Here is a 14731-nt window from a genome sequence, read left to right on the forward strand (position 1 = left end):
AGATTCACAAAGGTGCTCTGGTTGAAGTACTGAAAAATGTGTCTAGGAAGGAAGGGGAGATGATTGCAAAATAAGGAGCTAGCTGAGTAAGGTTTTTTAAAAATAGAAACAGAGGGGCTGAGGTTGTAGCTCAATGGTAGAGCACTTGCCTATTACTGTGAGGCACTGGGTTTCATCCTCAGCACCACATAAAAACAAAGTTATTGTGCCCATCTACAAATATATATATATAGGAATAGAGCTAGATTTGTAGCTCAGTGGTAGAGAGAGCTTGCTTGGGAATTGTGATGCCCTGGACTTGATCCATAGAACCTTAAAAGAAAAAAGAAAAAAAAAACAAACCCATTCCAACAAAGAAATAGGGTAGGAGGGTAGCTAAATATGAACTAGAGAAAGAAATCAGTATCTAAATAAAACTGGGTTTATCTTAATGGAAATATCTAATTCATATCAGGTATACAGAAGTAAGGTGAAAGTATATTTCTTAGTTAGCTAAAACATGGTGGTATTATGCTTATAATAAGTTAGATTTGAATAGATAAAAGGTTTTTTAAAATCTACTTCCTTAGCTCGTCTCTGAATCTAGTTCTTGAATTTGTATTTTCCCAAGTGGGTATATAGTGCATTCCCTTATAAAAACCTCATGCCTTTGAATACGAATTCTTGTTACTTTTGAAATAGGACTGACATCCAAGACTTGTTGGCTATTTACTGTAATAGAGGCATATGAGAAATGTAACTACAGCCAGGGCTTAGAAAAATTGTTCTTTTTTTCTTTTTCCTTTTTTTCTTTTTAATTTGGTACTGGGGATTGAACTTGGGGCACTCAACCACTGAGCCACATCCCCAGCCCTTTTTTGTATTTTATTTAGAGACAGGGTCTCTCTGAGTTGCTTAGCACCTCTCTTTTGCTGAGGCTGGCTTTGAACTCGCAATCCGCCTGCCTCAGCCTCCTAAGCCACTGGAATTACAGGCATGCGCCACTGTGCCTGGCTAAGATTGTTCTTTCTTGTCATGGCTACTTACAGACCATTTTCTCCTTTTAAATATTCTAGCTTTTTCACTGGGGGCAGTGGCACATGCCTGTAATCCTATTGACTTGGGAGGCTGAGGCAGGAAGATTGAAATTTTGAGGCCAGCCTCAGCAATTTAGTAAGACCCTGACTCAAAATGGAAAATAAAAAGGTCTGGGAATATGGCTTAGTGGTAAAGTACCCCTGTGTTCCATCCCCAGTACCAAAGGAAGAAAAAAAGTTTTAGCTTTATCATGTCATTTTGTCAGAATGATCTTTCTTGATCACAGGTCTTAAATAGTCACTGACCTTCATCCCTTTACTCAAACACACATCGTAGTTTCTTTTTATTTTGAGGCAGGGTCTTGCTAAGTTGCGTATTGCCTTGCTAAGTTACTGAAGCTTGTTTTCATTTGTGTGTTTATCTCAAATTTGAATGTTAGTATCACATAACCAAGAACTTTGTATTATTTACCACCAAAACCTAAGTTTTCAAGTTGTACTTTAAGCATTTATCTATTATTTGCTATATAAATTAAGTAATCCACTTATATCATTTTCATCTGTATTAATGTGTGTCGAGGACATGCACCCCAAAGGTAGTTTTTGATAGAATAAATTGTTACAAGGAGTAATGCCTCAGCCAACTTCACTGTTTGTAGTAGAGCTGTTGACCAGTGCAGAGACGAGAGCACAAATGCAGAAACAGATTGAAGAGATGGAGAAAAAGCTAAAAGAAATCCAAACTACTCAGCAAGAAAGAGCAGGTGATCAGGTAATATCCTTTTTAAAAATATATATATTTATTTATTTATGTATGTATTTTTGGTTTTAGGTGGACATATTATTTTCGTTTTTATGTGGTGCTAAGGATCGAACCCAGTGCCTCATGCATGCTAGGTGAGCACTCAACCACTGAGCCTCAGCCCTAGCCCTCTTTTTTTTTTTTTTTTAATACTTTTTAGCTGTTGATGTACTTTTATTTTTTATTTATTTATATGTGATTCTGAGGATTGAACCCAGTACTTCACAGATACTGGGCAAGTGCTCTGCCACTGAGCCACAACCCCACCCCCACCACCTTTTTTTTTTTAATATTTATTTTTTAGTTGTAGTTGAAAACGATACCTTTATTTTATTATTTTTATGTGGTGCTGAGGATCGAACCCAGGGCCTTGCACATGCTAGGCAAGCACTCTATCGCTGAGCTACAACCCCAGCACAATATCCTTTTTTTTAAAATACACAAAACTAATGCTTTTTGAAATAAATTTAGCCTTTTTTCCCCAAAAGTGCTAGGGATTAGACCCAGACCCTAGGACATTCTAGACAAAGTACTCTACCACCGAGCTACATGTTTATCCTGAAATAATCTAAACAGTACAGAAGTGCAGAAGGTTTCTAAGTTCTCCCTACTGCCCCTCAGTTTTTAGTGGTTTCTTAGTGATTAGTAGCAGCAAAGTTGAGCAGGAAAGTAATTAAACCAGGTGATTTCAAATGGGATTTATGACATATGAAATAAGTGATGTGACTTATTTGTTATATGATAAATTATTTCATTAATTTTGATTTTTAGCTTTTTATTCCAGTTATGTTCCATTAGGATGGGGTTAACAAATTTAGTGTATTCTTGGAATTGCTCAATTGAGTACAACAATACAAGTTTATTCTAAAAACATGAATTATTGGAAAGAACTTTTGTGATACATACTTTTCATATGGTTAGTGGATATCTAGGGTAAGAGTATGTAATGTTGGACTAGAGCTTGAGAAAATAGATCATTTTCTGGTTGAGAGAGTTACTTATTTTGTTTATTTTTATACAAATAGCAAGAAGAGAAGATAACTACAAAGAAGGAAGCTGAATTGAAAATTGCTTCCCGGTTTCAGGAGATACCCAGAATGGCTCTATGCAGTTCTGTTTGTCCTCGAAACTCTTGTCCTAGGTAAGACCATATTGGTAAAAGGGATAGTGCTTATAGAAGAGCTTTTTAAAATTCTTTTTTTTTTTCTTTTTCCTTTTTTTGTTAACCCAGGCCTCACACATGCTAAGCAAAGAATCTACAACTGAGCTACACATCTAATCCTTAAGGGAGGATTGGAACCAACCTTTGACATTCTCTAGTGACTTTAAGTCTCCTTAACTAATAGCTTTGGATCATGATGTATCTAAGTTTCTGTCTCAGCATAAGCTATGACACTGAGGGATGATTGGTACTAACTTGTTTCCATAAAAAATACATTTTTCTTATAGAAACAAATAATTTTTTTTAATCACTCTTTTCAACCAACAAGAGAATTACTGCTAACACTCTTCTTGTGCTTTATTTTTGTGTTTGTTTTATAAAAATCATAGCTTACCAATTGTGATCTACTTAACTATTAGTATAATTTAACACCTATAATCAAGTATATTTCCATAACATTTCTAATGACTTCTTCAAGAGAATTGGGATTGAGAGTAGCAGAAGTAATTTTTTTATCTTATAGTGAAGAGGATTATATTTAATGAAAAAGCCTCTTAGACAATTAAAAAATTAAATAATTCTTACTGTGGGTACTGAACACTTTTTAAAACAAATTTTTTTCATAGGGAAACTTCACTTGCAGAAAGCATTTGTCAAGAACAGCTTCACTCTAAAGGTGAGTTATATTTGACAGCCTCATGAAGATGTTGTTGATACCAAATGGATTATATAACAAATGGTAAATATTTTCTTAATTATGGTAAAGGGGTTGAAAGAAGGAAGAGGGGGAATAGAGAGTGTATTGTTGTATTTTTGAATTATGGAATTTGGTTTAAATATAATTTCAAATTTATATTAGTACAAAATAATATAAGTTTCCACTTAAGTTACATTCAGTAACTTATCAGTAGTATCCAGCAGCCAAGACTAAGGACAGTGTCTTTTTGAAGGAAAAAAAGTTTGACTATTTTATGTCTTGGACTTTTTCTATTTAAATATGTTAAATGTGGTAGCAACATGAATATTCATTTGCGAGTAGTTTTATAAAAAATAAACCAAATCTAATTGAACTTTTAATTCTAACAACCAATTTATGGGAAATACAAAGCATAGAGGAACATGTTAAACAACAGAGGGAGATATAATTTGCAAAATCTAGCATTATGTGGCAAACAAGCCAATTTCTTCAACTAAAAAGTATCTGAAGAGCCCTATACAATAAAAGAGGCGTTAGTCACAGTTTATGAATCTTACTCTGCATTCTCAATTCAAACCCACTTTAAAATTTTTTTTAAAGATAATGGGTAAAATGTAGAACTTCTAAATAGATATTGTATATTCAAAAATTATTATATAGTTAGCACACCTTGAGATTTGGCATTTGAATAGAGCCTTTTTTAGAAAAACCATATTGAAATGATATTATGTCTTGGATTTGCTTCAAAATCATCCTGTTGGGGTAGGTTTTAGAGAAGTAGTAGCATTGGTTAGGGAAATAGGTGAATCAAGATCATCTGTATTTTGATAATAAATTATTAAATGATTTTTACTTTTATGTGTTTGAAGCTTAACAACACAAAATATTAATTCCTCTAGTTGTCTTGAAGAGTAAAGCATATACTCCTAAGAGTATATATCTAGTCTCTTTTTTTCTATAGGTCCCAGTATACCTTTCTCCATTTTTGACGAATCTCTTCTTTCAGAAAAAAAGAATGAAAGGTTTGTTGCTTTTTGTTGTTGTTTTTAACTTAAACTTTCTGTTATTATAAATGAGAATAAATTAGTGGTTACTGTGGTCTGTAAATAAACAAAAAAATTTCTAAATGCAGTATGTCTTTTTCCAGTTCTCCTGAAGAGCTCCCAAAGGGCTTAGCCCAACGAAGACCCCTTGCAGTACTCAAAACTACAGAAAGCATCACCTTAAATGAGGATGTCTCTCCAGATGTTTGTGTAAGAAATATCCTTAATATAAATGGACCAGTGTACTGTTTTCATTTAAAACTTCCAAAAGTTTAGGTTAAAATTAAAATCACCAGCTTGAACAAAGTACATGAAAAGATGCTCAGCATCATTAGTCACCAGGAAAATGCACATCAGAAACACAATGATGAAACACTAAGATGGCTATAATAAAAACGACAGATAATAACAAGTGTCCTGGATCGAGGATATACAGAAATCAGAACTTTCATGTTGTTGGTGGGAATGTAAAATAGCAGTTACTTTGGAAAACTGGCAGTTTCTCGAAATATTAGACATAGAGTTAACCTAGCAACTCTCCTCCTAAATATATACCCATGATAATAAAAAATATGTTGACACAGAAAGCTTGTACACAAATGTTCATAGAAACATTATTCATGATAGTGGGAACAACCCAAATGTCCATCAAAGGATAAGCAAAATACCATATGCAGTGAAATACTATTTGCTAATGAAAGGTAGTGGTGTACTGATACATGTCACAACAAGATGAACCTTGAAAATATGGTTGGTGGATGCCTGTAATCCCAGAGGATCAGGAGGCTGAGGCAGGAGGATCACAGGTTTGAAGCCAGCCTCAGCAATTTAATGAGGCTTTGAGCAATCTAGTGAGACCCTGTTTCTAAATACAAAAATAAAAAGGTCTGGGGATGTGGCTCAGTGGTTAAGCACCCTTGAGTTCAATTACCAGTTATCAAACCAAACAAAAAACATAAGCTAAAGGAAGTCAGGCACAAAGAAAACCACATATTATATACGTTTGCATTTACATGAAATATCCAGAATAGGTAAAAGTATATTGGGGATTTTTAGGGAATTAGAGAAAGAGGGGACTGTGACTGTTAATAGGTACGGGGTTTCTTTTTGAGGGATGAAAATGTTCTGGAGTTAAGTGGTGGTAATGGTTATACAACCTGTCAATATACTAAAAACCTTTGCAATATATACTATAAAAGGGTGAATTTTCTGGATGTAAATTATATCTTAAATTTTTAAAGTGGGGAAAAAATTGATTTGAGAGCAGTTTTACACTTTTAATTTTTTTTTAGCCAACATAGCAAAGGTTGTTTCTTCTTTTTTTATATATATAAAATGAGCTGGGCACTGTGGCACCTGCCTATAATCTCAGCAATTTAGGAAGCTGAGGCAAGAGTATTTCAAGTTCAGGGGCAACCTCGGCAACAGCAAAACCCTTTCTCAAAAAGGAGTCATGATGTAGCTCAGTGGTAAAGCACCTCTGGGTTCAATCTCCAGTACCAAAAATAAAGTAAAATAAAATGCCTTTTATGGCAATGGAAAAGTTATGTAGACCAGCCATTTTACTTTTGTAATGTTCTTTTTTAATCACTATGGGCTTATGACATGATAATACTTGGGGTAAAATGACCCTGTAAGGGGTTGGGGTTGTGGCTCAGGGTAGAGCATTTGCTTAGCATGTGTGAAACACTTGGTTCGATCCTCAGCACCACATAAAAATAAATAAAGGTATTGTGTCCACCTACAACTAAGAATAAAAGACCCTGTAAGTCAAAGTAAATAACTGTTATCATTGGCATTTCACCAATATTTTAAGGAAGAAAACTAATCCTTTTCAAACCAGCATCTGGAAACTTGTTATAAGCTTGAAGAGAATTGAATGTTTAATGTGAAGACTTTTACAGGGAGATGTTATCAGTAGCTTTAGTGATTTATTTATTTATTTATTTATTTTTAGAGAGAGTGAGAGGGGGGGGACAGAGAGAGGGGGAGAGAGAATTTTTTAACATTTATTTATTTATTTTTTTTCTTAATTCTCGGCGGACACAACATCTTTGTTGGTATGTGGTGCTGCTGAGGATCGAACCCGGGCCGCACGCATGCTAGGCGAGCGCGCTACCGCTTGAGCCACATCCCCAGCCCCAGCTTTAGTGATTTAAAGCAGTATGTTCTCTACATCCAAGGGAATGGAACATTTGGAAAAAAATTTTAAGCATGATTGAGGTATATTTTATACTCGGTAAAAGTGCATAAATATTAATTGCCCAGCTAGATGAATTTTTACATATGTGAATATCTGTGCCGTTTTATACCTAAGATGTTTAATATTTCCAGCAATACAGAAAAAGCTAGGGGGATTTTTATGGCAAAACATATTCAGGCTCCATTTTAGTTATATGGAATTGGAATTTCCAGGAAAGAAGTCTAAGCATGTATATGTCTCTGTTTTAAATACTTTCCCAAATAGTTCTAATAGTTAGTTCCTTGCCTGCTGTGAAAAAGACCATGATGCAATAAATATATACTGTGTCCTGGAGAATACCACTGGAGAATGTGATAATGGAGCTGGATTTAGATTCAGTGGATCTAGAATTAGTTGTTCAGGATAGACTGAATTATTAAAGGAGTCTAATAGTCTTCATCTTGCTTTTTTGTCTTATAATGTTGTACTTGAATTTTATTAATAGGTACCTACCATAAGTTTTATCCCTTAAAACAGTCATATTTAAAATGTCTAAACTAATAGGATCATAAGTAGTATTTACATAAAATGTGTACTTGGACTATAGACATCAGTTTTGTCTCTTATTTCTTAAGCTACATTTATTCAGGATGTATCTTTTACTTATTTAATTTATTTAACTTAAAGTCAAAAATTCAAAGAATATGTCAAAGTGGTAATGATGTAAAAATTAATATCTAATATCCACAGGGGTTAAAACAAAAAAAAAGGTACTTTTTGTATACTACAGGTAAATATATAAAGTGGTATGATCCCTTTTAGGACAGCTAAACAATATGTATAAAGAACCTTAAGTGTTTATAACCTTTTGTCCTAATAATTCTTTTAGGAATCAATCCTAGGAATATTAAGATGTTCAAAAAGATTTATGTATAGGCATATTTGAAAATAGTTATTTTACTGGTTGAAAATAGAGAATAACTTGAAGGCCTCAGTTAATTTCTAATAATCCTATAAAGTGACCATCATGTTTTTAAAGAATTTTTAATAGCTTAGAAAAAATGCGAATAGTATAAGATGGAACAATGCATAATAGCATATATACTGTAATCTTTTTTACAGCTTCTTTCATAGATACAAAGAATATGCTTCTGCATATATACTACCAGATTTGTTTGGTAATAGTGGCTGCCTTTGGGGGGAGTAGGAATAGGGGTTGGATAGGTGGTTGCATGTAGGACGGATATTTTTTCATTGAATATCCGTTTAAGCTCTCTCTCTCTCCTGCTAGTCTGTGTAAACCTCGCTGCTCCACCAGGTGGCTCGAGGCAGGAGCCAGAGGGGAGAGCCGTCTTGGACCTGGTCATAGAAAAAGATGGCGGCGGGCGCGGCGAGATCAAGTCTCTGACCTCTTCAGCTGTGCGGGCATTGGGAGTCGAAAACTGTCTAAATGCTGTTTGCTCAGGATCAATAGGCAATGCTGAGCTGACGTGGATCTGGGGCGAACAGTCTGGGCCCCGGATCGGCTGAATTCAAGCTCCCGTTCGCCTGCTTCTCGCAGACAAACCGCTGTGACTCAGCACTAAACAATCACGCTGAAACAACTGGTCGGCCCTTCTGAACCTATGGAGGTTAATGCCAACTGAGCCTTCATAGGCAGAGGCCACAGGATTGAAATGGGGCTTGGGAGAGCCAGTCAGGACTCACCCGTTGCATTGGTCACCCGGCAAAGGGAACGAACTGTCGCCATTTGCATGGGATACCACCATGGCAGAGAACTGATGTCACTGGAATGTGGCAGAGGAGATAATTTCATTGAAACCAGCGGCGACAGCATCAAATAAATTTATAGGAGTAAACAGTAACTCAGCAGTCAAACATAACAAGAAGTAACATGAGCACCATGAAAAAGCAAGGAAGAAAAGGAGTACAAACAATGCAGGAAAGCCTAAATATTCAGGAGGACCTAGAGGCATCAGAAAAATGGTCAAATAAAGAACTCAAGGAATACCTTAGACAGATGGAATGGAACCTTAAAGAGGATATGAGACAGCAAATTCAAACAGTGAAAGAACACATTGAAAATGAATTATATAAACAGATAAAAAAAAGAAGTTAAGCATCTTCATCAGGAGATAGAGATTATAAAAAAAATCAATAATTCTAGAAATGAAGGAAACTATAAACCAAATTAAAACCTCAAATGAGAGTATCACTAACAGAGTGGAGCAAGTAGAAACCAGAACGTCAGATAATGAAGACAAAATATATCATCTTGAAAAGAGTCTAGCCAACTCAGAAAGGCTGGTAAAAAAATCACGAGAAAAACATCCAGGAGATATGGGATAACATAAAAAAACCAAACTTAAGAGTCATCGGGATAGAGGAAGGTATAGAGGTTCAAACCAAGGAAATGAGCAACCTGCTGAATGAAATAATTACAGAAATCTTTCCAGAAATAAAAAAGGAAACGGATATACAAATTGTAGATGCATACAGGACACCGAGCATACAAAATCACAGTAGACCAACGCCAAGACACATTGTTATGAAGATATCCAATATACAGAACAAAGAGAAAATATTAAAAGCTACAAGAGAAAGGAGGCTGATTACATTCAGGGGTAAACCAATAAGATTAACAACAAATTTTTCATCACAGATGCTGAAAGCGAGAAGATCCTGGAACAACGTATTTCAAACACTGAAAGACAATGGATGCCAACCAAGAATTTTGTATCCAGCAAAATTAAGCTTCAGGTATGACAACGAAATAAAAATCTTTCATGATAAACAAAAGTTAAAAGAATTTGCAGCCAGAAAACCAGCATTGCAAAGCATCTTGAGCAAAACACAACACGAGGAAGAAATGAAAAACAATAACCAAAACTGTCAGTGGAAAGTGCCTCAGTAAAGACAGAGTGCGGGGGGAAAGCTAATCATGGAGAAACAAACTAAATTTAAAAAAAAAGATAAATAATCAAACATGGCTGGAAGTACAAACCATATATCAATAGTAACTCTAAACGTTAATGGCTTAAACTCTCCAATAAAGTGACATAGGCTGGTAACATGGATTAAAAAAACAAATCCAACAATATGCTGCCTCCAGGAGACACATCTGATTGGAAAAGACATACACAGGCTGAAGGTGAAAGGTTGGGAAAAAATATACCACGCACACGGTCCTCGTAAGCAAGCAGGGGTGGCCAAGGACCTGAACAGACACTTCTCAGAGGAGGACATACAGTCATTCAACAAGTACATGAAAAAACGCTCACCATCTCTAGCAGAGAAATGCAAATCAAAACCACTCTAAGATACCATCTCACTCCAGTACGATTGGCAGCCATTCTTAAGTCAAACAACAAGTGCTGGCGAGGATGTGGGGAAAAGGGTTCTCTTGTACATTGCTGGTGGGACTGCAAATTGGTGCGGCCAATTTGGAAAGCAGTATGGAGATTCCTGGGAAAGCTGGGAATGGAACCACCATTTGACCCAGCTATTGCCCTCCTTGGACTATTCCCTGAAGACCTTAAAAGAGCGTACTACAGGGATACTGCCACATCGATGTTCATAGCAGCACAATTCACAACAGCTAGACTGTGGAACCAACCCAGATGCCCTTCAATAGATGAATGGATAAAAAAATGTGGCATTTATACACCATGGAGTATTACACAGCACTAGAAAATGGCAAAATCATGGAATTTGCAGGGAAATGGATGGCACTGGAGCAGATTATGCTAAGTGAAGCTAGCCAATCCCTAAAAAACAAATGCCAAATGTCTTCTTTGATATAATGAGAGCAACTAAGTACAGAACAGGGAGGAAGAGCTGGAGGAAAAGATTAACATTAAACAGAGACATGAGGTGGGAGGGAAAGGGAGAGAAAAGGGAAATTGCATGGAAATGGAAGGAGACCCTCATTGTTATACAAAATTACATATAAGAGGTTGTGAGGGGAATGGGGAAAAAAATAAATGAAATGAATTACAGTAGATGGGGTAGAGAGAGAAGTTGGGAGGGGAGGGAAGGGGGGATAGTAGAGGATAAGAAAGGTAGCAGAATACAATAGTTACTAATATGGCATTATGTAAAAATGTGGATGTGTAACCGATGTGATTCTGCAATCTGTATTTGTGGTAAAAATGGGAGTTCATAACCCACTTGAATCTAATGTATGAAATATGATATGTCAAGAGCTTTGTAATGTTTTGAACAACCAATTAAATAAATAAATTATTGATTTAGGGAGATTTCTTATAAAAGAGAAATTAGAAAAAATAGATATAAATAAAAATTCACTTGCGAAAAAAAGAATATCCTTTTAAAACTAGTTGCTGTTTAAAACCACATGTGTTTTAAAAGACAAAGTCATGTTTTAATTATATAATAAAAATATTAGATTGAGTAATAGTATTTCAGGTGGTTCATTGTGATACTTAGTTTTCCATTTCTATCAAAATCATGAATTACCTTTAAGGAATAAAATAAAAATTAAGTATGTGGCATAGCGGAGGAAGACATGTTTCCTCTCTTAAAAATTAAGAGAATGGCAGAATATTTTCTAAGTGAATGACAGAAGAAAAATAATATTAGTGCTTTATTTAGGTGAAATTCTTTGGGTGAAAAATTGGCCAATATTTTTTCTTGTTTGGAGACTCATCACAGTCTATTTTTTGATTAGGCATAGTTTTTTGTGTTCGTGATTCAAAATCATTTTCTTCAAAAGCTATCATGTGCTTTTATTTATTGTGTTTACCTAGAGATCCTGATATGCTACTTATGTATTCTCTGTTAATAATCATCACCATTCTTATGTTTATTGATATATTTCAGCTAAACTATATGGTTTTTATTTCAGGATGAACTTACTGGAATTGAGCCCTTGAGTGAGGATGCCATTATCACAGGTTTCAGGAATGTAACTATTTTTCCTAACCCAGAAGACACTTGTGACTTTGCTAGAGCAGCTCATTTTGCATCCACTCCTTTTCATGAGATAATGTCTTTGAAGGATCTTCCTTCTGATCCTGGGAGACTATTGCAGGAAGAGGATCTAGATGCAAAGACTTCTGAGGAGCAGCAGACTGCATGTGGCACCATCTACAATCAAACCCTCAGCATCAAGAAACTGAGGTGATGGGCGATTATAGGTTTTCCAAATCAGAATGTTTGCTTTCTTATTGTATGAGTGCTTGTCAGTTACACCGATCAATTATCACTATCTTATTATCTGCTAGGTACTTAGTTGCCAAATGCTTTATATGAGAGTAAGGCTTTTCTAGATAAATTATCAACTTAGTGATTAATTTGGATACAAGGGTTAAAGGAAGTAAATTTTGATAATTATGAGTCTAAGAGATCTAGGAGGATTATGATACCTTTGAGGAAATGCAACAATTTAGGTATAAGATTAGAAAAGAGGAGACAATTTTTTCTTAATATTAAATTTAAAGTAATGGTAGAATAACTAATGTTGATTTCAGATAATCAACTGGAGATGTATTAAAGAAAAAGGTGTTTGTTGTTGTTGTTTCTTTGGTATTGTTTTTGTTTTTTAGTACCAGGGATTGAACCCAGGGGTACTTAACCACTGAGTCACATCCCTAGCCTTTTTAAAATTTTTTTATGTTGAGATAGAGTCTCACTAAGTGGTCTAGAGAATCACTATTGCTGAGGCTGACTTTTTTTTTTTTTTTTTTTTTTACCTTGACCTGTCTACCTACAAAAGCCATGTTTGTTCTTCTTTATCACACCACTCCTTTAAGAAGTGACATACATCATATTAATTCACATCAGAATTAATTGATTTTATGGATGTCTGACTGGGACTTCAAATTTTTCATGTTTTGGTTTAAACGTAAGGCTGTCAGCTAATGGCAACCAGTTAATAAAAAATTTCCCTAATCTATATGGAAATAGAAGATGGATACAGGTATGTACCTCTTAACCAAAATATTGCTTAAATCGTAAGTGTCATTCTTCCATGTTCTCTTAAATAGAAGTCAAATTTGGCCCTTTGTATATGTCTAATAGCTTTTAGGAGTGAGGAATGTTGTTTTGCCTGGAAGTTGGCTCACTGAGTATAGGCTGGTGGTGCTGCCCACTTTGCAAAAACCGTCTAACTTACTGGGTGCATGCTATTTTCTTGTTTGTTTTTTTGTTTTTAGCTATACGTGACAGTAGAGTGTATTTTGAAATGAGGCTGATTTTGAACTTGCAACCTCCTGCTTCAACCTCCTGAGCTGCTGGAATTATAGGCATGTGCCACCATGCCCAGCAAGAAAAAGTGTTTTTTGTTTTTTTTTAGAGAGAGAATTTTTTTTTAATATTTATTTTTTTAGTTTTCGGCAGACACAACATCTTTATTTGTATGTGGTGCTGAGGATTGAACCCAGTGCCGTGCGTATGCCAGGCGAGCGCGCTAGTGCTTGAGCCACATCCCCAGCCCAAGAAAAAGTGTTTTTTGATAGGTAAAAATGAATTAGGGAGTAGGTATGAGAGAATAGTACAGACAGCCAGGGACTGAGTCTTATGATCCATCCGTTTTTAAGAGTCAGCTAATTTAAACAAACTAATTCCAGCTTTAGGAATATTCTTAAATTTGCCAATCTATACTTTTAAAACTGCATTTTCAAGCTTTTCCCCTGACAAATTTTAATCTCATTTGCAGGTATGTGTTCACATTGTGTGAGTTGAGTTTCCTTTTTCTTTTCTTGACTTTCTCTTATTGAAGACTAAAGTGTCCAGAGAAGGGATAAGAAGGAATAAAGTTAGTGTCAGTGTTGGTCAATATTTCTCAGTAGAATAGAGTAGATGTAGAATGAACTCTTAACTATAGATTTGGTAAATTATAAATCCAGAAATGTAATCCTGGCCCTTGCTTATCAACGAGGAGAGAGGAAGTTACCTAGATTGTGATTATGTATCTTTTTCTTTTTAATTTGAGAGAATAATGGGCTTTAAAAATACAGCTAACAATTATTATAAATGATTTTTAAATAAAGTTGATCAGAAATATGGGGATAATATATACCAGCTTATTTTTGTTGATTCTGTTATACCTAAGATAATTGATATCAATAAAATCACTTGTGATTCTTTCAGTCCAATTATTGAAGATAGTCGTGAAGTCACCCACTCTTCTGGCTTCTCTGGATCTTCTGCCTCAGTCTCAAGTACCTCCTCTATCAAAAGTCTTCAGATTCCTGAGAAACTGGAGCTTACTAATGAGACTACAGGTAGTATCATCTAATTTTATGAGCAAATGTCCAGATCCATGTTTAATGAACACTTATTTATCTCAGCAAACTTAACTGTACTTTTTTCCTCTCTAGAGAAGTTGCTGTCAATTGTGATATTTCTAGAAACTAATACTAACTGAACACAGTTCCATAAAGACCTGAGCTAAATGAATATAATCAGATTGGCAGTATTGATTTTGTAATTCCCTCCTGCCCCCCGTTATAATGTCCATTTTAAGCAGTAAGTATTTTAGATGATTTTTTTTTCCAACTTTTTCTTGCCGTAGAAAACCCCATTCAGTCACCCTGGTGTCCTCAGAGTCGCAGACAACTACTAAAATCCCTACCAGAGTTAAGTGCTTCAGCAGAGTTTTCTGTAGAAGATAGACCAATGCCTAAACTGGAAATAGAGAAGGAAATTGAATTAGGTAAGTATTATTGAATGCATATCTTTTTGCACATGACAGTATATAAATAAGTGCTTATTTGTAGTTGACCTTAATGCTTGAGTACTACAAATGTTCCTAGATTAAAAGAAATAGCATTATAGATATTGACATGCCCCATTATGCCTTGGAA

General features: G+C 35.2%; 1 protein-coding gene across 1 annotated transcript in view; it reads left to right on the top strand.

Moving 5' to 3' along the window:
- Bub1b (BUB1 mitotic checkpoint serine/threonine kinase B) overlaps positions 1-14731 on the top strand; it is a 62107-nt gene that overhangs the window by 34212 nt on the left and 13164 nt on the right. Inside the window, exons 10-17 of the mRNA XM_026391860.2 lie at positions 1676-1788; positions 2844-2959; positions 3607-3656; positions 4639-4699; positions 4825-4930; positions 11770-12044; positions 14016-14149; positions 14440-14580. Of these exons, the coding sequence (XP_026247645.2) occupies positions 1676-1788; positions 2844-2959; positions 3607-3656; positions 4639-4699; positions 4825-4930; positions 11770-12044; positions 14016-14149; positions 14440-14580 (996 nt within the window). The remainder of the gene's footprint in view (positions 1-1675; positions 1789-2843; positions 2960-3606; positions 3657-4638; positions 4700-4824; positions 4931-11769; positions 12045-14015; positions 14150-14439; positions 14581-14731) is intronic.

Source organism: Urocitellus parryii, chromosome 6 (assembly GCF_045843805.1).
Source record: "Urocitellus parryii isolate mUroPar1 chromosome 6, mUroPar1.hap1, whole genome shotgun sequence".
Lineage (NCBI taxonomy): Eukaryota > Metazoa > Chordata > Mammalia > Rodentia > Sciuridae > Urocitellus > Urocitellus parryii.